Source organism: Megalops cyprinoides, chromosome 7, assembly GCF_013368585.1.
Source record: "Megalops cyprinoides isolate fMegCyp1 chromosome 7, fMegCyp1.pri, whole genome shotgun sequence".
Taxonomy (NCBI): Eukaryota; Metazoa; Chordata; class Actinopteri; order Elopiformes; family Megalopidae; genus Megalops; species Megalops cyprinoides.
This window is the reverse complement of record NC_050589.1, coordinates 29,284,452-29,308,204: the sequence shown is the minus strand read 5'-3', so window position 1 is coordinate 29,308,204 and position 23,753 is coordinate 29,284,452. Positions and strand designations below refer to the sequence as shown.

The 23,753-nt window shown below is 49.2% G+C and overlaps 1 protein-coding gene across 1 annotated transcript in view; it reads right to left on the bottom strand.

The window, feature by feature from the left end:
- Positions 1-23,753, bottom strand: part of LOC118780416 (plexin-A2-like) — a gene marked incomplete at its 5' end in the record, with an annotated part of 156,944 nt that overhangs the window by 68,310 nt on the left and 64,881 nt on the right. Inside the window, 2 exons of the mRNA XM_036532879.1 lie at positions 2,635-2,758; positions 12,972-13,072. Of these exons, the coding sequence (XP_036388772.1) occupies positions 2,635-2,758; positions 12,972-13,072 (225 nt within the window). The remainder of the gene's footprint in view (positions 1-2,634; positions 2,759-12,971; positions 13,073-23,753) is intronic.

The following is a 23,753-nucleotide window of genomic DNA, read 5'->3' as shown; positions in this document are numbered from 1 at the left end:
CATGCTAGCCAGGTACAGTGGAAACTGTCATCAAAAAGAAGCTTGTTTGATGTTCTGAGGGAAATTGGGGGGAAAAATGGCCACTTAAGAAATTCAATGGGTCTTTTTCACCTTTCCTGTTCAGTTCAAGGAGCACATACACACACACACACATACACACACGCGCACACGCTCACACACACACACGTGCACACACACACACACAAACAAACAAATGCCCATCAAACCCCTTTTATAAGGGCCCTCCAGAGAGGAGTGACAGAGAGGGCATGGTGCTTTGCAGTTCTCCCTATAAATAAAAATACTGTACTGCACTCCAGTGCACATGATCTGCGCTCCAGCCAAGTGAAGACGCCTGGGTAATTATCACTGTGCCGTACAGAGGCTTGTTCTATTAGGTGTTATTTTTGCCCCGCCGTTTGAAGTTTCCTTTTGTTTTATCTGCTTCCTCTACGCGCTGTGGGGCTGGATGGCTTGGGACTGAGCTTTTTAAGAGCTGCCATTGCACGCTTGCATGTTTTTTTTATCAAAAACTAGCCTGTCACATCGACTTTTCTTCTTCCCTTTTCGCCCACTTTTTTTTCCTAAAGAGCCTTTAATTGCAAAAATAACAGAAGTCAGTGTTCCCCATTCACCTGAGGCTTTTATATTCAAAGCACCCCTCCTTCCCCCAAACATCACATTAATTAGCTCTATAGTTACTGTTTCTAGATATTCACACACACACACACACACACACACACACACACACACACACACACACGCACACATGCAGAAATGGCAGACAAAAATCACACAGACCAGCACACACACACACACACAAATTTGCACATGCATATACACATGCACATAAAAAACACATAAACATGTACATGCATACACACACACAGGATGCAAAAATAAGACAAACATGAACAAAATGTCACTGAAAAACACAAGATATGTGTTGACAGCTGTTTTTTCATACTAGGCGGCTCATCTCTTATGTTTCAGCGGGTTTAACTTTTTGCTCTTTTCATTTGAGGCTGGCCATTTAACAGCTCTGCAGAGTGTGTTTTTGTAACAAATCCACACAGGCTTGCCTAATTACTGTGAACATTTTCAATAAAAGGTAATTTGATTGTTTTCCCTGCTCCTCCAGCTCTCCCGGCGCCTGTGTGCAAGGCTTTGTTGTCATGGTGATAGCTTTCCGCTATTGTGCGATGCGATGAGTAGACGTGACCCTGTTGTTGTCATGTTGCTCTGTTCTACAGAAAATCATTTCATTTCGCTCCTGACAGGGAGCGCTGACCGCCCGCTCCCCTCCATTGAAGGCTTCCTACAACACGGGCAGAGCCGAGCGCGCCTCATCTCGGCGAAGCAGAGACCCCGGCGCAGGGCGCGGGGATCACACTCCAAACACGCCGCCCGCCGCACCAAACATAATCCTCCTCCTTTCTCTTTTCTTTCCTTTGCCCACAAGCGAGTGGTGAGGTGGTAAGAGACACGGAGCCGGTCTTGAGGAGGCGGGGAGGGAGGGGAGTGTGGTGTGCGTGGGCAGATGGTACACCTGAGTGTGACACGGGATTAAAGAGCATCGGCGGAGGGGACGGCTGGGAGAGGATGACATTTACAGTGACTACCTCCCCATCCAGCATTAACAACTCCGTCTCTCACCCATTCATTCTTCTCTAATTACAACAGCACACTCCTGCAGCGCCAACGCACGCGTACACACACACACACACACACACACGTACACACACACACAGAGTACAAAGCCAAATGTACATGCATACACACTGCCCAACACTGCTCTAGCCACTAATGCATACGCAAGCAACAGAGACTCCAACATTCAGACTGCAGACTCCAGGACGAAGCCGCAGACGGCTCAGAAGCAGGGCTAAAACGGAGCACATAAGCTGGTGTTACTCATTAGAGCTAACGAGGCCCGTGCGTGAGCCGCAGTTGTTCAGCCCAGAGCTGTAATTGTTTTCCTTGGCCGACTGCTGAGAAAGGCGAGGGCAGTGCACTCTCATTGGGTAGCATGGCCCCATCAGGCCAGCGCTGGGGGGTAGGGAGTCCGTGAGCCCCATGTGAAATCGGGTTTGAGTGTGTGTGTTTGTGTGGGGGGGATTATATCTGAGCTGCTTTCCATCTGCCTTGTTGTTATAAAGGTGTTTGGGAAAAAAAGAATGGTCAATGCACTGACATATTGTGAAACTACATGGGGAAACCGACTAAAGCAAAAGGCAATTTTTGATCTGGACTCTGTTGTCACAATTTAAGAAAAATTTAGGTAAAATAAAATAAACTAAAGACCGGAAGGAAAGGTCACTTGAGAGTGCATCCGTTACAATGTTTCCAAAGATACCTGTGGGATCATGCATAACAGTAAGGAGGAGAGGAGGACAAAGGAGGAGAGAAAGAATGGCAGAGACCCTTGCTGTGTTCAAGACTTGATGCAGTTTTGGATACTCTTTAATTGAAATGGCGGGCTTAGTTGGCCGAATGGCCTGTTGTCGTCATAATATGTTGTTATGTTCTTATGTGAATGCCAGCTGAAGGTGGGGTGGAGACAGACATACAGCAGACACATGCGGGGCGAGCTGGTGACCTGCAGTTCGGACTGAGGTGTCCGAGTGGACTCACCGGAACGCTGGGGTCGGACACGGCAATGCTGTCGGGGTAAACCGTCACCTTCACGCACTGGTTGAGGGCGGCGGCGAAGCGGTACGGCTCATCAGCGCGTTCACAGCGGTCCTTCCGTGAGCACCTGGACAGGGGGGAGGGAGAGCAGAGAGTGAGGAGACAGCGAGGCGGCAGCGACGAGCGCCGGCCACACCGCGGCCACCTCGGATTCAGCAGCACTGATCTCTGTGTTAGGTCACGGGTGGAACGCCTGGTCACCACCATTTCACCGCTACACCACTGCCAGGCAGTGGATTCCTAACCAAGTAACACATTAATCATGGTATAAATGCTATACTGCACAGCTAATGGTCTTAAAGAGGGATACAGGATCAGGAGACGGAGGCTACCCAATGGGAAGGTTAAGCTTGAAACCCCTCACATTTACAGGCTTTATTGTCCCTGTGGTAGTAAAGCATTCTCCTCAGGCTGCTCGCTTTTCAGAGCAGCGATCCCGGGCTGACAAAGTGCTTAAGCACAGCAGTAAGCGGTGGGTATGCAAATGTGCACTTTCTCTCGCAAAGAGGTGTAATTACAACGTTCAGAATCCAACACACGGCGGTGAGTACAGATGCACCCTTCTGTTCCTCTCATTAAAACTGCCAGGGCTCCTCAACAACTACAGAACCGTGTCCGTCGGTGCCTGGTAATGGCACTGTATTTCTAATTGGAGTCCTGCTAAGACTGCAGCTAAGGCGCTGTCCCCAGTCCTGACGTTGAGGTGACAGGGTTGCAGGCAGGTGAGATGGGGGATGGAGCATCCTGCCCTCTGTGCTCTGTTACTGACTCCCCACCCCCCACCAACCACGCCAGCAACGCCTACATCGTTAGAGGCTTGTTACGGGGACTTGTTATGGAGAAGGTCCCCAAAGAGGTGAGGCAAGAGAAGGATGAGACTTAGGTTTATTCTCTCACAGCGCAACAGCGACCAACACACTCACGCATGTACCCACAGACTCTTCCAGCTGCTTATTTAAACAGACGGCGTCCGCCTGCCCTCCTACTCCAACGCAAGCCGCCCTCCTCCCACAAAGACCGGGATGGCGGGCAATTTTGCACGTCTCTTCTTCATCCTGTAATGCACCACTCGGCAGTGAAATGATAGTTAATGTGCTTTTAGATGTAGTTGAAAATAATCTTTTATGCATACTTCTCCCCACAAGTAAAGTGGAGAAAACTAAATGGTTATTAGGAGAAAACAGCCCCCAAAAAGCAGCACATTGATTTTTTTTTTAAGGTTGCTGTTGTTTCCATGGTTTCCCATGACAGCCATTATCTACATGTGGTTACAGCTTCACCTCCTTGCTCTCTCATTAGTTGAAGTGCATGCCACTGAATGTCGATTATGCCCCCCCCCCCCTTCCCGCTTGGCAAGCTGTCACTCACCGCCTTTACCTCTGCTTTGTTGGCTCAGATGGCTGATAGCCCTATGTCTGGTCTGTAAGGAGCTGCAGAAGATCGAGATTTTACACACTCTCCAGAGGGAAGATGATGATTAACCACCGCCACTCCCCTCCCCTCAAAAAAAAACACAATTTCTCATGTCCATCACTACTCTTCCCCCCATGACCCCTGCTGTTCACTACCCAGGCAGCCGGGTGACTTCTAAATGGGGCTTTTAAAGTGCACAGCGGCTAAATGCCTCCCCCACAGCCATTTAACCTTGCTCAAGTTGGCAGGTTGCAGCATCCGGCCCCCAATCCGAAGGCCCAATCCGATGGCCTGACCCTCCTGAGACGGTCCCGGCCCCCTAGCCCCCAGAACTCCTCAAATATTTATGTGTCCATTGGCTGCTGGGAGTTTATAGGAGATAAGGTACGGCTGCATTTTAATGACAAGCGCGTGACTGGAATGGAGGAGGACAGAGCAGGTGAGAGCCAGAAAAGCAAGGGAATCTACCGGACTGGTTCCACCCAATGGTTTTGGGGCTGTCAATCAAACCTCTCACTGTCCACACTCTCTCTTGACCTGGCTTCCTCAATCAGGCGCCTGGGTGCAAAAGGGACCCATTGGTGTGGCTATGGTCTGATGCATTGGTGATGGTGTTGGGGTGGGATGGGGGTGGGGATGGTGGTGTTGGGGAGGGGGGGCTGACACTTTCTTTGTACTGTTGAGCCAGGGGTCTCTGTGATGGAGAGGGTAATTGTGGCAGCGCGCTAACCCCTGGGTCCTACGCCGCCACCTGCTATTCAACCTTCCCCTGGTAGACAGGCAATTACACCGTGGCCCCCGCTCCCGGCTGCCCGCTCCTTAAGATGCTCCCTCTCCCTGCACGCACCACTCGAGCAGGACAGACAGGCGAGTGCAGAAGACTTCCACCCAGGGCTTCATCCTATTCATCCCAACAAAGATGTGGAAAAGCCGGCTGATTGCGACTGTGACGCTAAGTGCCTTATTTTCAAGGGGGTGGGGAGTGCGGGGGGGAGGGAGAAGCCATTTTCCATGCCGACTCATTGTCACACAGGCTGTGTCTTCCTTGCCGTAGCCAGAGAGGCGACTACGCTCCTGCACCAAGATTGAGTATCCAGTAGATTGAGTAAGAAGAGTATCAGGAGAGTTTTGAGCTGGCAGAAAGGGGGTTCAGAGAGTACTCAGAGAGCAGGGGTGGTCAGGGTAGTTTGATGCTGCTTGATGCAGATCAGCTATGAATGATAACAAATGATAGTTCCAGAACATCTCCCCCACTCCACATACACCCTAACTGGAAATACTGCTGTTTGGGCACTTCACGTCTCCATTTACCGACTGGTTAAGAAGTAAATATGACCATGCTCAGAGGCATAGTGGGTTCCTTCAGACTGCTCGGTCAAAGTCTGACAGCCTTCACGCTGTTGAGCAGCGGATTTGAGGAACAGCCAGGCTCTGGCTCCGGAAACGCAGGTATATTTGTTTAAACACATCCCCCTCGACTCCTTGTTTATGCTGTGCAAGGTGGCATTTAAGCCGACTCTGCTGTGTGCCGCGTTGCAGATAAGCGTGATTATCCATTGAAACGGTGGCAACGGGAGGGATGCCTTTTTGAATAGCAAATTGCGCCAGGCTTGTGTATACTTACTCCGACGGAAGTAGACTGCGGCGCCTGTAATTTTCCTCAAAAGGGTCCGTGGAATGGCCCGTCATCTCAAGATGTGGACAGGGAGACCCCATTCCCCAATCTCCTGTGCTCCTTGTGGGCTTTACCGTGCCACAGAGTGGCAGTGTGCACAACGATAGCCAGGAATGGAAGACAGCGGAAGCAACACGCTCTGGGACTGTCACGACACTGTATCAGCTGCCACTAAGGGGCTGGCCTTTGGTATGGGAAAGCGCACGTCTGGAGAGACAGCGGCACAGACAGATTTACATTTGATAAGCAGCCATATCTGAGATACCGTAGCACGTTCTGTGTCACATTCACAAAACCCAGGCGATCATCTCTGTTACAGCTGACACTGAGCTCCCTTTTCTTCTGTTCAGTTCATTAGCACTATAGGTGAGGGGGAGAGAGAAAAAAGAGTGAGTGTGAGAAGAGAGGAGGAAGAAGAAAGCAAGTGGGAAAAAGGGGGCGGGGAGGGAGACAGACAGGGAGAGGGAGCAAACAGCTTATCTAGAGTCCGCAGCCCTACACTGTAGACGTTTGTAGGCTATAGTGTATTAGAGAAGGGGCTCTAGAGCTGCAGGCTACATAACAGCATCTCCTAATGGGGGCCCAGGTGTGTTTACTAATAGAATGCATTAAAGTAATGCAATAACAGTACCACAGACCCACAGCCCTGATCAGGGCTGTATATGAAGCTTTTGTAGCCCCGCCCAGTTCTACATTTCCCAGAATCTCGCCTCTCCCACTCAAGCACCATAAATACAGCGCAATTAATATCTGTCGATTTATGAGGGCCGAGATGACGCGAGATGGTTGGGCGATATTGACATGCAGCCCTGTACCAGATCAATATCTCATTAGAAGTTAATGCACGCGACTGATAGACCTGCCCACTCAGTACATGCTGTTGACATGCTTGTTGGGTACCTGTAGTTCTAAAGCCTTGGTTGGTACACTGGTCAATGAGCACTTACTAGTGCATTATCACTAGATGTCCAGCTGGTGGCGCCACCAGTGACACCAAGCCTTCTCTGAGCTCCTATGAAACAATTGCAACGTCTTGAGGTTAAATTGCTTGATTTGTCACCACAAACAGCCCGTCCATGAAGAAATTGCAGCGCTGGCACGTGTTTAGTTTCATTGTTTCGTTTGTTTTTTGGCATTTGCTGCAGGTACTCACCCAGAACCAGCCTGCTCAATGCATCTCAATGAGTCCCAAACCGAAAGGGTTAGACGTGATACATCAGAGTAATGGAATGGCTTGGGAGGCTTGCCAGTGCGGTGGACAAATCTTTTGACTGTGTTCAGGCTAATAACATTGATTTGTGGATTTAGCTGCCACTCAGATCTCCGTGAGCTCTGGTGTGGCCAGTCTCCACCTCAGGCTGGGTGAGTTGACGAAGGGAAGCTGGCAGGCACCAATCACAGTTCAGCAACATCGGCTACCTTCTGCTATTGGCGTGATGCTGCACCCGACGCCGAGAGATACTGGAGGAGCGTCAATCTGAGGAGAGCAGTGTGTTTTTGCCTGACAGCAGTGAGGTTCAAAGGCTGATTCATGCTGTGCAGGGTACCTCCTCCTTCAATAGCCAGAAGCACCTCCAGGCAAGGCATTCCCAAGCAAACAATGCACTGCAAATAAGGGAGGCTCGCCGGACCAAGCGGCTCTCATCTTCACATAAATATTGCATAATGTTACTATACCAGTCAGCCCAGCTACTCACACTTCTGTCACTTACTGATGAATGGAATAATCTCCTCACTGCGAAAACCCATTGGGCTCTTGGCAACCTCTGACCCTTCAATGCCCCACCAATCAGATTCTGCTTTGGTGAGAACTGGGGCTTTAGTCCTCCAGCAGCAGATACGCGATTTCAGAACTAATCCTTACAAATCTGACAGCAAACTCTCCCCATAAGTGGTGCAGATCAGCAGTCTTATTAAACTTTAAGATGGGAAAAGCCTCGCTTAATATGGGTGTAAGCCACCCCGCCTCAGGGGAGGAGGGTACGAACGGGAAACCTGATCAGAGCTTCAAGGGTTAAAATGCCACTAGCAGCATCGCTGCAGCCCGGCATCATCGAGCCCATGCCAGGGCGAGTGAAGTGGGCTTGAAACGAAAGATTCTTTTGAACCGCAATCAAAACGCTGTCTTGCCTTTGTCGGGCTAAGTGCGTGGCATCAAACAGCCGCTTTCTCTTCCCCTCCTTGACACTTTCTCTCCGTGCACGCCAGCTGCTGGTAATTAAAGGAGTTTAGAAAATCACGCCACACTGAATGGGGGGGGAGAAAAAAAAAGAAAGAGAGACGCCACTTCTCCAAAACTCCTGCATCAGCCTTGATCGCAGGGACTGGCTAATAGGCTGTCATGTTACTAATTACCTACCTTGCATGGAACGTTGCAATTGTGGCGGAACAGGAAAAAAAAAAGACATGTTTGGAGGGGAAGGGAGGAAAAAAACCTCAATGGCAGCTGCGGGTGGGAGCTGGTGATCAAAGACGCAATGTTTACGTGTGGCAAGCGAACCATCTCAAGTGTCTGGGAGTGTTGATTCGGGAGAGAAACGCGTCTTAATAAGACGAGGCACAGCGGCTGCTTTCGGGGAAAATGAGCAAACATTGAAGAGAAGAAGGAAGAATCATTTCATTAAGTCAACATTGATTTGGATAATGCGCCCACAGTGGCAGCAGCTGCCGCTTAAGGAACTAGAGATGTCGGAGCCGACAGAGAGTGCTGTGGAGGCGGAGAGTGCGACAAGGGGAGGGGGTATGGGGGTTCAGCTGTCCAAAGGTGCACCAGCCGTTTCCACCGGGCTCCTGGGAGTCTGAGAGAAAGTCGGCGATCACACGCACAACTGCATCTTGGCTAGGCTCAGTGGACTGCATTGTTAACTAAACAATGAGGCGAGCCGAAGATCGGCTCTCAGAATGATCTGATCTCCGTTATTCATCAAAGCCCGCTCCAGTCCGTCATGGGTCCTCATCAGGTCAGCTGTCAGGGGACTAGTCTGGATGAGTATGGCCATATGATGCCTGCAGATTCAGACAGCTCCCCCCAGACTGTCCCCTATAACTAGCGGTCCAATGATAAAAATGATAAAATGCTGAATGAGCACAGCTATTTACTCCATCCTGATGCATTGGCAAATGGCCATCATAAACTAATTTGACCATTTGATTACAAACAGACACACAACAATAGATCTTTCCAGAAATAACCATATTGTATGCATTTCTACATAGAACAACTGACAGGGGCACAAGACCCCCTTAGAAATTTTTTTTTTATTCCTCATTTTAGGGGGGGCGTTGATGCAAATGTGATGACTTATGATTAGCATAGGGTTGGACTGGTGATTAAAATGGCATGTGGTTAGAATGCTGATAAGAATGTGGATACTAGGTGATTAGAATAGCAATTACAATGTGTTCTAGAATGTGATCATAATAGTAACTATGAAGGCATAATCATGATTTGAATGTGACCAGTTGGTCAAACACTTATGGTGCATGGATACAGTGACTGGTCAAATTCACAAAAACACGTTCAATTATTCGTAATACTAGCTACATTATTTAAAACATGAAAGCATTATAATGCAATACTATACACCATAATATTGATTATGTTCATCTAATTTAAAACTTAGCCATTTTGCCTTAAATAGCTGTTTTGCAAGCCAACAAATGCTGTGTATGTTCATTTTTTGATGGGATCAAGATATTATTATTGACGAATGGACAATTTGCTGGAAAAAACTACTTTGCTGTGAGTTCCTGGCTCTCAGTAGTTGCAAAAATGTGAGGTCAGTGAAACTGGGTTGGTAAATGAAAAAAGTACATAAGAAAATACCCAGGTATGGAGTCAGTGCAGAGCTCCAGATGGTTTTTCCAGTACTTCAGTGCAGAATTCATTCCAGATTTGGTCAAAGTTTGCGCTCATTATAAATAATGCTTTAAGGATTGTCAGCTCTATTCAGCTTCTCTTATCCCTCCAGGTGTCGTTCATGATGGAAAAAAGATCCGTCATACTGCTGCACTGCATCCAGGCAGACATAACAAACTGAACCATGAGGGGGAGTTTTCTTCATTCCTTTTTTAAACTGGAATTTTACTTGTTTCTAAAATGGGTGAAAAGCCACTCTGCCACTCACCTCCTGCTACCCTAACTCCATAGTTCCATCCTTTCTTTTTGGTGTTTTCTTACACAGTTCTTACATCACGCAGCTCGGCTTCACTGATCTCACATTTTTGCTACTCCGAATTCATAAACTGGAGAGCTTTCCATTTCAAAACAGTAACGTTTTTTTTTTTTTTTTTTTTTAGAAGCGTCCATGAAGACGTGTGCAGACTCAGCGACTGTTGCTCCCCATTCATCTAAGTGCATAATGCTGGAGTCTGAACACAATGACTGAACAGATAAACAGCTCTGGAATTATGGGAATTTTCCTGGCTCTTTCAGAAAACTCTGGGAATTCTTCACCTATAGTTCCACAAAGCACATATTCCTTCTTTCCATCAGTATTTGTTTTTTCTGTCATGTTTGCCAGTTTTAATCCAGCACGTGTTTTGTATTTCCACAGATTTATGTAATCGTGGCATTGAAAAAGGACGTGGCGGTGCATGGACCAGGGCCAGACATGGGGGTTCTTTAAAAAAAAAGAAGAAAAAAAGACTGAACATTTGCTGTCAGGTTTTTTTTTTCTTGTGAGGTTTTTCAGTGCTGGGAAGAGCTTCAACACCCTGTCAGCTGCAGGCATCAGAGGAAGCAAACGGGTGGCGCTACTGTTCAGAAGCAGATACTGTTCCAACTCAACAGACACAAAATCGTTCTGTTCAAATGGCATACATAACAAAGAACCAAAATATTTATAGAATTCCACCACAAACTCTATTGTCAAAGGACAACTTATCAGCACTTTCTCATACCCTACCGATTTTCCCACTCTAGACTTCCCTCCAGTTTATGTTTTTGCCTTATGCACAAAATCAGATTACTTTTTCCACGCTAATTCTAATTCCCCTGTGCCTGTTGCCCTTCTTCAGAAAGTACTGCAGGTCTTTTATTAGGCTGCAAATCTTGAAATAACAAATGTTAGCCGAGCTTCATCTCTTCATCTCATCTGCTTCCATCTCTTTGGAGATGTATAATCAATGCGGCTCATGTCATTTTTCAGGTCAGTCGTTACAAGAAGTATTACTCTATTGGTGACCAATGTTTCGGTGAAGACAGCAAAACTTTTCATCGCACAATTTTCGAATCAATATTCTGTGCAGACAGAATCTATTGACTGAAAGTTATGGCTGTGTCTTGTGACATGAAAGGCAACTACGTCCTTAGAATCAGTCCTTTTAAACTCTGTCTCTTAGGGAGCTGCCATATCAAAGTGATGCTTCCAGACTCTACCCACATTTTGATTGCTTTTTATTTTAGTCTGATTTAGTATCTTCATTGATACCTTTGTCTACTGTGGCTGATCAAGATGGTTGACTTGCAATACTTGCAATGCATATAACTCCTCTCTGCCATACACACAAAGAACAGGACTGATCTCTGTGGTCCTCCTGAAAGGAAAATGTTTGCTTGGGCATCCTTTGGAATCTAATGAGATGAAACATTGGTTTCTCACTTTTTCAGAAATTGCACTGCACTCATGAGACAACATTCCTCCTCTTCTGGCTTAATCCATGCATGTGCCTCCCAGCAAAATCAACAGTGCAGGACCTCTAAATGCTACCAAGACAGATATACTTTCAGGGTTACTGTTATGGGCAAAATGTATCTTCTATACAAGATGTTTACAATCCATTTATGTCCCTAAAGATAAAAGCTGAAAACTGGAAACATTTTTAACATTTTGAGCGACGGGACAGGATACTGAAATTATTCAGGTTTACATAACTAGTACCGTTCCAACAAAACTGGGACATCTGGTCACCCATCACATACATGCACAATTGTGCTGCCACAACTGGGATGACTGTGATGTCCCAGTCATAAAAAAACAATGGAAGGAAAACTCTGGAAAGCGGATGAATAATAATCAGAAGAAAAAAACAATAGGGTGCCTGCATATTACTGGTGCTTAGCCCCCCTAATGTTGAGACTGACATTCAGTTAGACGATCCTTGCATAGGCATGCACACTGTAAACAACAGGGGGTGATAACAACCTGGAAAACTTGCAGAGAAAATGCTGAATTACCTCTTATCCACGCAATTATGTCACCCTTTGTCCCAGATCTGAAGTGATGTAAATTACTTTAAGTGCACTTTCCAGGAGCTGCCATTATGATAATGATGATCACAGCGAGCACCGGCGCACATATTAGGCTATACCTTGAAAGGGTGAGGTATGTTAAGCATCTGCCGGGTGGTCTGAAAGCATGTTGATGTCACTGCAATACATCTACTCCTGTTTGCCGTAGCTTAATTTACTCTACGAAGTCATATGCCCAAGAGACTAACACACACATGAAAAAACATCCTGAACGTGTGTGTTCTATTCTATTCTGTTCTAGGTCTATTTATTTTTTACTACTACATTCTCCCCCATGGAGGTACATTAGGCAACACAGCCAGGAATAAGACTCTAACCCCCTTATAGTGCAGTTACACAGATGCTCAGCCAGGGGGTGCCCTCTGCCTCTGTGCACACTGCAAAAAGACCCCGTTTTGGTGAGTGACATTGCCGGTTCACTGAGTGCTTCGCCCTCTCTGCTGCGTGCTCCACTGCTCTCACACAACCAACTGCACGAGTAGGGAGAGTGAGAACCTCTGTCAGCTGGGGAAATCACTTGCTACATCAGCATACTACTATTTTTCTGCCCCAAGAACGCTTGCACCTTTATTTTATCTTAATCTGAAACACAAGCAAGTAGCTAGTATTCCTCACTCATTCACTCTCCTGTTCTCTCACTTATTAATTGACAGACTCTGGGGCGGTTATATTAAAGACATTTTACGACTAGAGGATAAAAAGGCTGACAAAGTGGTTTCAGCCTGTGAACTGGACCTGTTCTGTTCTTTTTTTACTGTCACATATTTTGACAGAGGAGCACAGGGCAAATATATAAGCCATACCATGAGAAGATTAATAGACTGTTTGAATTGAATGATATGAATTGTGCAATGGCATCACACACTGCCTTCATTCTCCTCCACTCAGTCTCCCCCTCCTTCTTCCCCAGCCTGAACAGGACAGGGGCGCTGGACTCACATGTTGTGCAGGACACACCAGCCGCAGTGGGGGTCACCGGAGCTCAGGCACTCCCCGCACGTCCCGTACTGCTCACACGACTCGATGGGGACCCTCGTCACCTGCAGGGGACAGACAGCGGCAAGCTCAGCACATCGCCAACGTCACACAAAACCATCGGCACAAACACCAGAGGACATTAAAAATGCGCTGGTCAGAGGAACACCATCATGCTGTCATATAAAATGTGTAGTTAATTGCTGTTTTTTTTAATTCATTACAAAATCGCATGAGAGAAAGAAAATGCATGAGAGAATTACGAGATGTACTAAAAAAAAAATTACATGCAGGCTTGAATGGAGACGCCCCTAAAGCAAGTCCAGCCAAACACCTATTGCTCACTTTAATTTTCACACACTTATTGACTTTTATTCCAGGAACTATAATGAATTTTTAGCTCCACTGAATACCAAACATGTTCAGATATTACTGTATTGATTTTCCTTTGCTTTCAAAAAGCCCCAAAAGATGCTGGTGATGGAGTACAAACAGAGAATAATTTAAAAATACATATATACGATGCAGGGAAAACGGTGAATAGATTCTTTTTGTCAGTGTGGCATGCCTAATCCTGACGGTGAGTGCCGATGGCAGTTCAAACAGAATGGAGGTCCTCTATTCACAGTTTAAAGCCCTCTGTTTTACTTGGACATGGGTGGTTGACAGATGGATGCAACTGCAAGTGGAAAGAGCAACTGGTGTTTTTTACAGTCTCTTTCTGGGGCCAACAGGAGTTTCAGCAGCTGCTGGCTGCTGGTGAATGAGCTCTTTTTCACGGCAGGCCCTTTGTGTGGATAACTGCATCTGTCCTCCAGTAACACACACCCACACACACACACACACACACACACACACACACACACACACACACACACTACTCTGAAATACAAAAACACTTACATTTATAATGTCCAAATGACATTACACCTGTCCAATCAGTTACTTAAATTGCAGCCCTCTTCATCACCTTTCCTTGTCACTCCGCTGTCAGTAATGCCATCCACTGTAATACAGCCAGGTCAATAGGTGCGATCAATACACTCCCTGCTTTGTGAGTTGCCCTGAGATTGGACTACTCTCGGCTGTAAATGCCGGTGACCACCAATCCACCCCCCAACTAAATGCATTTCTGAGTCATTTAGCCCTGCTTCTGGGATGGGGCTTAATTGTGAGGTGTGATAATCACAGCGCCCCTCAACCACAGCATTGACAGCTGACTAAGTGCTCACATTTGCCAAACCTGAAGTTGCGTGGTTCTGTGTGTGCCTGTCTGGGTTTTGAGTCACACACATATATATGCATACGCACACATATATATGCGCGCACACGCACACGCACACGCGCTCACACACATACATACACACACACACACACACACACGCACACACACATGGACATATACATACACACGCACACCAGCTTAGCTGGCAAAGGGAGCTCGTCGTACCCCCGGCACAGGTAGAGATGGGGTGGATGAGACCAGTGAGAGAGACCGCACACTGCCCTGGCTGCAGCAGGTACACCCTCTCAGAGATGCTCCTTTCCTGCTCCTGAACATCTACAGCAGACCTGTGTCCTCAGCGAGGGAGCAGCCGGGCTTCTGGGGACGGTCTGCCCGACAGCTGAGGCCCAGCAGCCGCTGCTACTGTCACATGTTATTTTACGAGCGCCGCGGTGCCATCAGCGTGGGTGACTCTGGTTCACCGAGGGATAAAAAAGAGGCCTTGGGCTTCCTGTACACCTGCGGGGCACAGCCTCTCGGTCCAGAGCGGGTGCATTCAAATGTTTTCAGAGATAAAAAACCAACTGAAAATAAATGTACTTCCTGGAGGAAGAGCCGGTACTTTTTAAAGAGAGGCCTTCAGGGTGCATGACCTGTGCTGAGTACACAGAGCCAGAGCAGAACAGAGCAGAACACTCACGCTATTTTCCCATCTTCTGCCTTAAACAGAGAATCATTTAAAAAAACAGCAGAGACATTAAGCATCCTGCCTAATTCGCCTCCTGTGTGTGGGTGCACAGTGTGGCACACAGAGGCCCAGTGGGACCAACAGGATAATACCCATTTGGCACTTTTAAACCCCACTGTTTCCACACAACACTGCCATGTTAAATGTCATTATCACTTCCAGTTGGGATTCCAGTAGGGATTCAATGCCTGCCTTGTCTTCCACCTGTCCCTGCTCCTAGGGGGAGCCATAGAACAAAGAGGCACGATGATGTGACGGGCCGCTGACAGAAAAGCTCAGTGCTGTGTGTGTGTGCGTGTGTGTGTGAATGTGTGTGTCTGTGTCCTGGTCCATGTTAGATTAACCTCCCACAAGTCGCCCTGCAGAGGACAGAGCGGGCCCTCAGATCGGGGGGCCCAGCTCGGGTATGAAAGCCCCCCAAACAGGTGGCGGAGAATAAAGAACGACAGAAGTGCCACAGCTGAGCATGACTGAAAACAAGCCCTGCGGCCACCAAAGCAAACTCACAGCTCACGACACGACACGCCCTGGGAGCTCTCCCTCAGCTGGGGAACGATTCGTCGCCGCGCAGACCTTTCACTGCGTCCAATCTATTTCACGCAGGCCGAAAAGATAAACAGATAAATGGACAAACGGGCGAAAGTAACATTGCAGAGACAACTGCAGCAGACGGAGGTGTCTGACCCCGGTATCGGGTGAAGTTTGTCCACATTACCCGAGACGGCGTGAGGCTGTTGAGAGTTGAGTGGGTGTGGACGGGGCTCCGGGTGTGAGCTGTCTGTGATGGGGGAGAGTTAGGGGAGCGTGAGGGGGGTGAGGAGGGGGTGGGGGGGGCAGCAGCTGTTGCCCAGCACACGCCGCAGTCACTCAGCGCAGCGGGCTGGCGGCCGGATGGCAGCACAATGGGGCTGTTCTCCTAGGGCGAGCAGGCGGCCGTGTGACAGATACAGAGCTGCGGGACCTGGGGGGCCCAGTTGTCACACCGCTGACAAGAGCGGGAGGGCGGGGGGGACTGTAAAACGGTGACACGGAGCAAAACGTGAGCTGGCGGAGCCACGGACGTTTACGGGGCGGCGGAGGAGAGCGAGGGAGCAGCCAGAGGAGTCTCGGTGTCACACACACTATGGGGGTTGGGCAGTCCCTCTGTTTCAGGTTTCAGGTTTTTAGGTATGGGGCGGGGTGGTACAGTCATGATCCTGTAACATAAAGATTTCGCATATATGATATTCTGCGTGTGTTGATTGCAGCGCTGGTCCGTGTGGATCTAAAGCTTCATTGTCCCCTCAGCACTGCCGTGTCATGAGGACAATGCTGTGCGCCAGCCTCACATGGGTTACTGTGCTGCTGATATCGATGGTGCAGTGATGCATGTACCCCGAAGCATTCTCTGGAAATGCGCATTAATGTCTGATCCTGCCAGTCACAGCAGAGGCTCCACTGTCAATGTGGACCGGCGGTGGAGAGCATATGGGGACACACATTAGAGACACCAGAAAAAACTCACCATCCATTTAAAATCCCCACATAAAGGCCAAGCTGGAGCAGATCGCCTGCATGTAGCCATTGTGGTTTCACACAGCAGAGCAGTCAGGAGACACAATCAGAGCAAAAACCTACAGAGTGCCTTAAAGCACCATTCCTGTGCATCAGTCACAAACGCGGGTCTTACTTTGGCCTCCCGAGCTTGAAAAAACATGTCAGGCCCCTGGCAACTGCTTGATGAATGGAGAACAATTAAAAGAGGAGAGAGGAGCTCAGAAAGCTGCAAATCCCTGCCTGTCTCCGCAATCAATGCGGCGGGCAGATGTGCTAAAGGCTGCTTTTCAAGCTGTCCTCCTGGCGCAGAAATTTGCGGCAGACAGGAATGCGGTGCGCGTTCCCCCCTCTGCGGTTACCATGGCAACGGGCCAGCCGTTGACCCTGCAGTCGATCACCCCCCCCGCCCCCCCCCCCCCCAACACACACACACCACCTCCGGAGCGGCCCATAAACAGCTGGCACCGCTGGGATGGGTCGCCACCTGCCCCCTCCCCCCCCATCAATTTTTAATGAGAGGAGCTGAGCTGGCCACGTCACCGGAATTAAGCACATCGATCATGCCAGCGTAGCGCCCCCCACCCCCCCCCCCCCCCAAATGGCACCCCGTGGAAGGGGGCCGCAGCGCGCCTCTCTCTGCGGAAGCTCCCCTGGTGATGATCCTTGCCTGGCTGAGCGACGTCCCCAGAAGCGCCGCAAGCCGCAGGAGCCTCCTCCCTAATCACGGCATTTTACAGCCACGGAGCACCACGGGACTGGATGGCCGCTTCCTCCAAGACAATACCGCTCGCAGACACCTTCCCAAATCCCCTCCTATCCGCAACGGCTTCCCTCTCCGATTTACCCTGCCCTCGCTTCTTCTGACGGTGCCGGACTATTAGCGTTCGGTCATACAGTGCAGTGAGTCCACAGCAGCGGCCGCACTCTTGGACTCCTCCGAATGAGGGAGCGAACGACGCAGCGCAAACTCAGAATCGCTTCACCCTGTATTGACTTGACCTTTGCGGTGTGAAGCAAGCAGTGTATGAGAAAATCAGGGCTTATGAGTCTTGTCAACCTGATCAGGTTGCACTTGATAAGGGAGGCAGGCAGCCAGCAGGGTATCCCATGCACTGGCTGAAGGGTAGCAGGCTGAGGAGGGCCTTGCGGCACCGAGGCGCAGCCCGCCAAAAAAATGTCTGCCCACCGTCACACACACACACACACGCACTTCAATAAGGCCTTGTTTACACTGTCCAGGCTGTTTACTCTCCCCCAACGCTTTTGTTGGCTTCGCTCAGACGCCTCTCTCCCTTCATGCCTGACCCTTTTCTTGATGCTCAATAAAGCGTGCATTCTCAATTTGCCTCTGTGACGGACGGTCTTGTTTTCTTTTTTTTTTCACTTGCGTGGTTCAAACTCCCACATGCGCTGCGATCCCTCTCCTCTCCTCTCATCTCCTCTCCCGGCGTCAGGAGACGCCGCCGCTCTATTTTCCGCCTGATGAATGAACAGAGGAGCGTATATCCTCCAGAGCGCACATGACCCCATCAGAGGGCATTCTGTCGCGTTTGTGGAGAAGCGGATAAGTTACACATTCCCGTAAAATTAAGCACTCACTACAATGGGCGCAACACCTTGAACTGTTAGGGAATCGATTTAGGACGGAGGCAGAGAAAACATGGCGATTCTAACACATGAAACAGGATCAACAGGACCCTCTTATTTCTCTTCTCACATCTCATCTCTAACGAAATGATTTGGGTAAGGAAACCGGAGTTTTGCAACCCATTTCAACAGAAGCCCTCAAAACAAACCTTTCCTTGCCTAACTGCTGTTCCTATTCAAATGAGAATCTCCCATACCATTTGGGCTGTTTGTTTATTGGATTTCGCATGAGCTTGCAGAGCCAGCAAAGTGAAACATTCAGGCACTGGAACGCTGGGAGCCCTTTTCAAGGCAGCTTCAAACGGCGCACAACGCCCTCTTCCTCGCATGTATAAACACACACATTTTCAAAAAACACACACAGCAATCCACACACACACACACACATACTGTATACATACACACACACACACATACACAAACACACAAATGCAGGCATGCTCTGACACCAAGGCTTTGCTAATTGAGCGAGGAGACCATGCCCCCTGGCACACATCGACCCATTGACGTCACAAGAGGAAAGTAGGCCACTGATGCCTCCCTGGCCTCTGACTCTCTGACTGGCTGAGACTGGTACAGGGGGCGATAAGACCCACAGCTCACACACCTAGCAGTGCTCCCTGCTGACCCCTGAACCCTGACCCCTGACCCCTCCAGAGGTGTCATACTACACACAGAGGGATGGCTGCAAGGCTGTCTGGTTGGGTAGATGATTAGACCACAGCTGCAAGGGTTGGACTCCGGACTGACAAGTGTCCAGTCTGACCCGAGTTTGAACTCTGTTGCAAGCTCTTGTTGTTTACATAAAAGACATTGAAGCAGCAACAGTAGTAGAAGCAACAACAAGTCATTAGAGGGTAAGGCAATGAGACAGTCAGACAGGAAAATGCAACAGCAGCAAACACAAACGTGCAAGCCTGCATACACACAAGGATACAGACATGCACGCACACACATAAACAGCACGGGAGCATCAGATTTCAACGTGCACCCTGGTGCTCTTGCCAGCGGAATAAATAAGTAAGGAAGAGGAGAAGCGGGGCGGCCACGCTCACAGGGCAGAATGGGGGGAAGAGGGTGACCAGTGGCCAGGCTGCCCCAGGGCACCGCTGCTGGACAGTAACACAGAGTGAGCACCCCTGTCAGGAGGACGCAGTGAAATGCGCTCACAGAGACACAGCTGGGGGCGGGAGGGTGGGGGGGGGGGGGGGGGCAGACAGCGAGAGGGAGGATATGAAAAGACAGGCAAAGAAAGGAATCGACTTGAGAGAGAGGGAGAGGGAGAGAGAGGGAGGGAGGGAGAGAGAGAGACAGAGACAGAGAGAGAGGATGAAAGATGCACACAGTGGGTAGAGATAGGAGCGTATTAATTATTGATGGCTGAAATCCTCTTTCTGGGCAGCGGAGAGGTGGGGGGGGGGTGCTGTGAAGGAGGCTGCTTCTGTAACAGTGAGAGTGTGAAGATCCCCCATCACCTCACACACACCCACACACACACACACACACACTCTCTCACTTTCTCTCTCTTTCCCGTTCTCAATCTAATAGCACTTGGCCCTGCCCTTCTATGACTCACCCATCTACAATCTTCCTCATCCCTTCCTGGACAGAGAGGAGTTTTAATCCTGTCAGGGGCACTGTAATTGTAGCCGATATGGTTATCATTGGTGTGATGTAAAAGTGCCGGTGACAAAGGTCGCTCCATAAGGCTGTGTGTAACATCAGCATCAAGCTGAAACACCGGTGGCGTGCAGGAGCCACAATGGGCATCCGTAACCAGTGAGAGGGGCGCTCCGTTTGGGAAAGAGCAAAAGAGGGAGGCTCCGGCAACATCTGGCGTTCCCTCTTGGAGCTCCTGAGGGAGCCTGGATCAAACCCGTGCACCCTGTCAGTCAGGCCCCCAGCCCGGGCCTGGCCCCTGCACGGCTGCTCCATCTGATCACGGCTGTTCCTCTCTCCCTCTGACAGGAGAGACTCCGGATAATGGACACCTACGCTCGCTAACAAGCTCCCTCCCCCTCCCCTACACTGTGCCATACACCCACCTGCACAAAGATGGGGAGGGGCGTTGGGGCCACACAAGCTCCCAGCATGTCCCATGGAACATATGTCCTCACCCCATCCGAACAGCAGTGTTGCTTGCAACATTACAGTAACGCCAAAAGAGCATTATATCCTGACAAGAGCACGTACCCTTATTCTTTCATCCTGCACAAATGCCAGAATGGCCCCGGAACTTCTACAACATAAAAAAACTGAATGCATTTGTGTTCAACAAGATCTTAGTGCATTTAGAGTAATGAACACTAATGGAAAGTTCCAGAATAGTTTATGGCATAGTGCTCTGTCTTCTCCCATATGCTAAAGGGTATTACTGATTTGAGTGCAACAAACTGAACAGTGTTATTCGCATTTTTATAAGCATTTACTTGCTAAGCAGACACACTTACCGCTGGCAACTTAAACCATTTAAATTTGATACATTATCCATTTATACAGCCAGATTATTAAATGTATTTTCTCCTCGTCTGAAGCGATTCCCTTTAAGTACCTCGCTCAGGGTTGTAACTGCAGTGCCCACGCAGGATTTGAACCGGCAACCCTCTGATTACACGTCTATTTCCTTATCAAAAATGCCACACCGCTGTTGTGTGTTGCTTTTTTGAGTATCACAGACGAGGGCCAAAATCACAGTCAAATAGCCCCCGCTGAAAGGACTATTCATATCTGCAACCTGCATGAGGTGCCCCATTTCTGCAAGAACAAAAGGAATTGCTGGAGTATACCGGCGATAGGATTCAAAGCTAACAGGATGCGGGTCACTCCCGGGTGTCTAGCCGCACGCTCGTCCTGCCTCTCCCAGGCTCCTGCCGCTTTGTAGTGTAATTCAGTCGGAAGGTTAAGAAGCTGAAATTACACATGCGCCTCTCCCTGCTGCCCCCCTGTGCTGTTGGGTGTGTATTAAAAAGCGGCGGTGACATTTAGAGGGTGAAGAACGGAGCGTGTGAGGGGAGGGAGGTTTGGGGGGGGGCGCTCTCATCCTCACTGCACCATTCCGGCTCCTCACTCTCCACGCCATGTTGGGGAGGACAGCGTGCCACTTCGGGAAAGGCCTCTAATGGGGCACGTGGATACTGCACAACCAAAACATTAGCGGAGTGCATGAGACTGGCTCCAAACCGCGGCCGTTTTGTGGGTTGGAGCGCAATGCTGAACGGGCAGCCGATCCCTGTCTGTGACACTGCCTACCAAACGCATTCATGCCCGGGACAAAAGCATAAGCAGGGTTTGGACATGGACGGAGTGAGAGAATGAGTTAGAGAGAGAGAGATAGGGAGCAAAAAGGGGCTTTGCATTGTTTTGATAGCAGAACAAACTGCAGTGGGACCGCATGCGCTCAGCTGATATACGCTGCAGAGGATCATTAATGCTCTGACCTACATGGGCCTTACACTGGAGTGAAAGAACAAACGACAGAAACGCTGCAGAAAGACGCAAAACGACAGTAATTCCCAAACGTCTTACGGAAGTGTCCTTGACCGTTGCGCATTCAGACGTACCGAATTCAAAGAAAAACCTAGTTGGTACGGAAAGGCCTTGCTTATCCTCTCACCGAGCTCCGAAATGATCCTCCAGCCATGCCTGACTGCCTCCACTCCGAAAACCTAATGGCGGAGCAGGGCAGAGCGCGCCCTGAGCAAGACAACAGGGCCGCTTCCCCCTGCACCAGGTCATCCTTACCGCCAATTACACAGCCACCATAGCCAGGGGAAAGAGAGAGGCACAGCGCTGCGCCTCCCTCAGCCGGCAAGCCAGCCAGTCACAGGTTAATAATGCAACAATGCCTCTATCAACAGGCTGGAGGGGGTGATCTGGGGGGGAGAGGGGGGCTCCTCAGGGGTCTGCCCCTTTGTGTATTGATTAGATTGATAGAGAGACAAGCCAGACAAAGGGATATTTCAACCCTGAGATGGAGCCCTAGGCCATAGTTGTGTATGCATGTGTGTGTGTGTGTGTGTGTGTGTGTGTGTGTTTAATATCTACTCTTTGTCTGAAGGTAACCCTTTTCAATTCTCCACTGTACAGGCAGACAGTGGGTCTGACAGCACCCTGCAGTACTTTTGCCTAGGGCAGCTTTGCAGGGCAGAGGCACAGAGTAATTAAGCAAATCTCACCAGCTGGAATATGATATGTAACACTTTAAAGCACAAATTACATTGACAGTTCTACCTTTTGGAGATTCACTTTTATCCACTTATCCAGAACAAACTTCTTCCTGTGACATTTTCACTCAGAAGCTGCACAACCCATTAGCGCAGCAGATCAGGCTGAAGGGCTCCTGAACTTCCACTCGACCAAAGCCTCCCCTTCTCCTTCCTCCCTCCAGGACCAAAGGGATACTCATTTCTCCTGACTCTGCTGCAGTGCTGAGCTGACAGAGAAAGTCATCTGTTTGGTCCCACAGCAGCACTTTGCCTCAGACGACTGACCGCTTAGGCTCCGTGATCTGGAAAAAGGGCCTGGGATTGGAGACTAGAGGCCTGTTCCTAAGTGGAGAGGGGCTCTCCTTTAATCTGCATGATCCAGTAACATAGCACACGTCATTTATTCACGGCAGCCTGGCAGTCCTTGAGTCCCTTTGTCGGGGGGAGTCAGAGGGAGAATGCCAACATAATGAGCTGAAATTGTCTTTGTGCTTCACACTGACATGCCGTCCCCTGCTATTTTCCACATATTTTTCAAAATTACCTTTTTTGTAAGAGCTCATAATAACAGCACTAATGCGCGTGTCCGCATGCATCCAAATTGATAGTGAGCAGATTTTTCATAGAATTTTAAGCACAGATTTGACGTGGATCCTTCTGTCAGCTTGTGAAAGAGATTAAACACTTTCATCCTGCTTCTAGTGTTTTTATTACGTAATTTCCATATTTTGATGACATTTTGTTACGAGGATCTTGTGTGATTTGGGTTGATGCTCCATCTCCACTGTTTGAAGAGACAAACAGGCTTAACCTCATTCAGCAAACCGTGGTTCTATCAGCTACCCTATTCTACAGCCAACAACCAAATTTAGGTAAAAAAACCCCACCAATTACAATATTTAAGCGAGCTGCTGTTACACTGTCTGCCCCTCCTCAATAATGGGATTAAAATCAAGACCCTTATTTTTCATTTATTCCGTCCCCCTTTCTTCTCTCCGCGCGCCGCGTTGCGGGTTACGGAGTCTGGCTCCCTCCATTAATTTTCCCTGTGTGCGCATTAACGTGAGAAATCCCCCGGCCCTGCCCTCTCTGCGTGCTGCCGGCTCAGCAGCATGTCATTCTCAGGAGGGGCATCTATCACCTGCGACGCACGCGGCTCTCACCTCTCACACCGCCATTACCGCCACTGTTATTACTGCGGTCTCCCCTGCGCACCCCGAAGAGACGCCCCGCGCCCGCCGAGCCGGGCTGATTTACATGGTGCAAACAGATGCTGTCAGTCAGGCATCCGCCAGTCCCGGCCACGGAACCGGGGTCTGGGACCGATCCTGTCAGAGCCGGGTACCGCCGCGTGCAGCGGGCTGAGGTTTTGAAAGAGGCCTGTC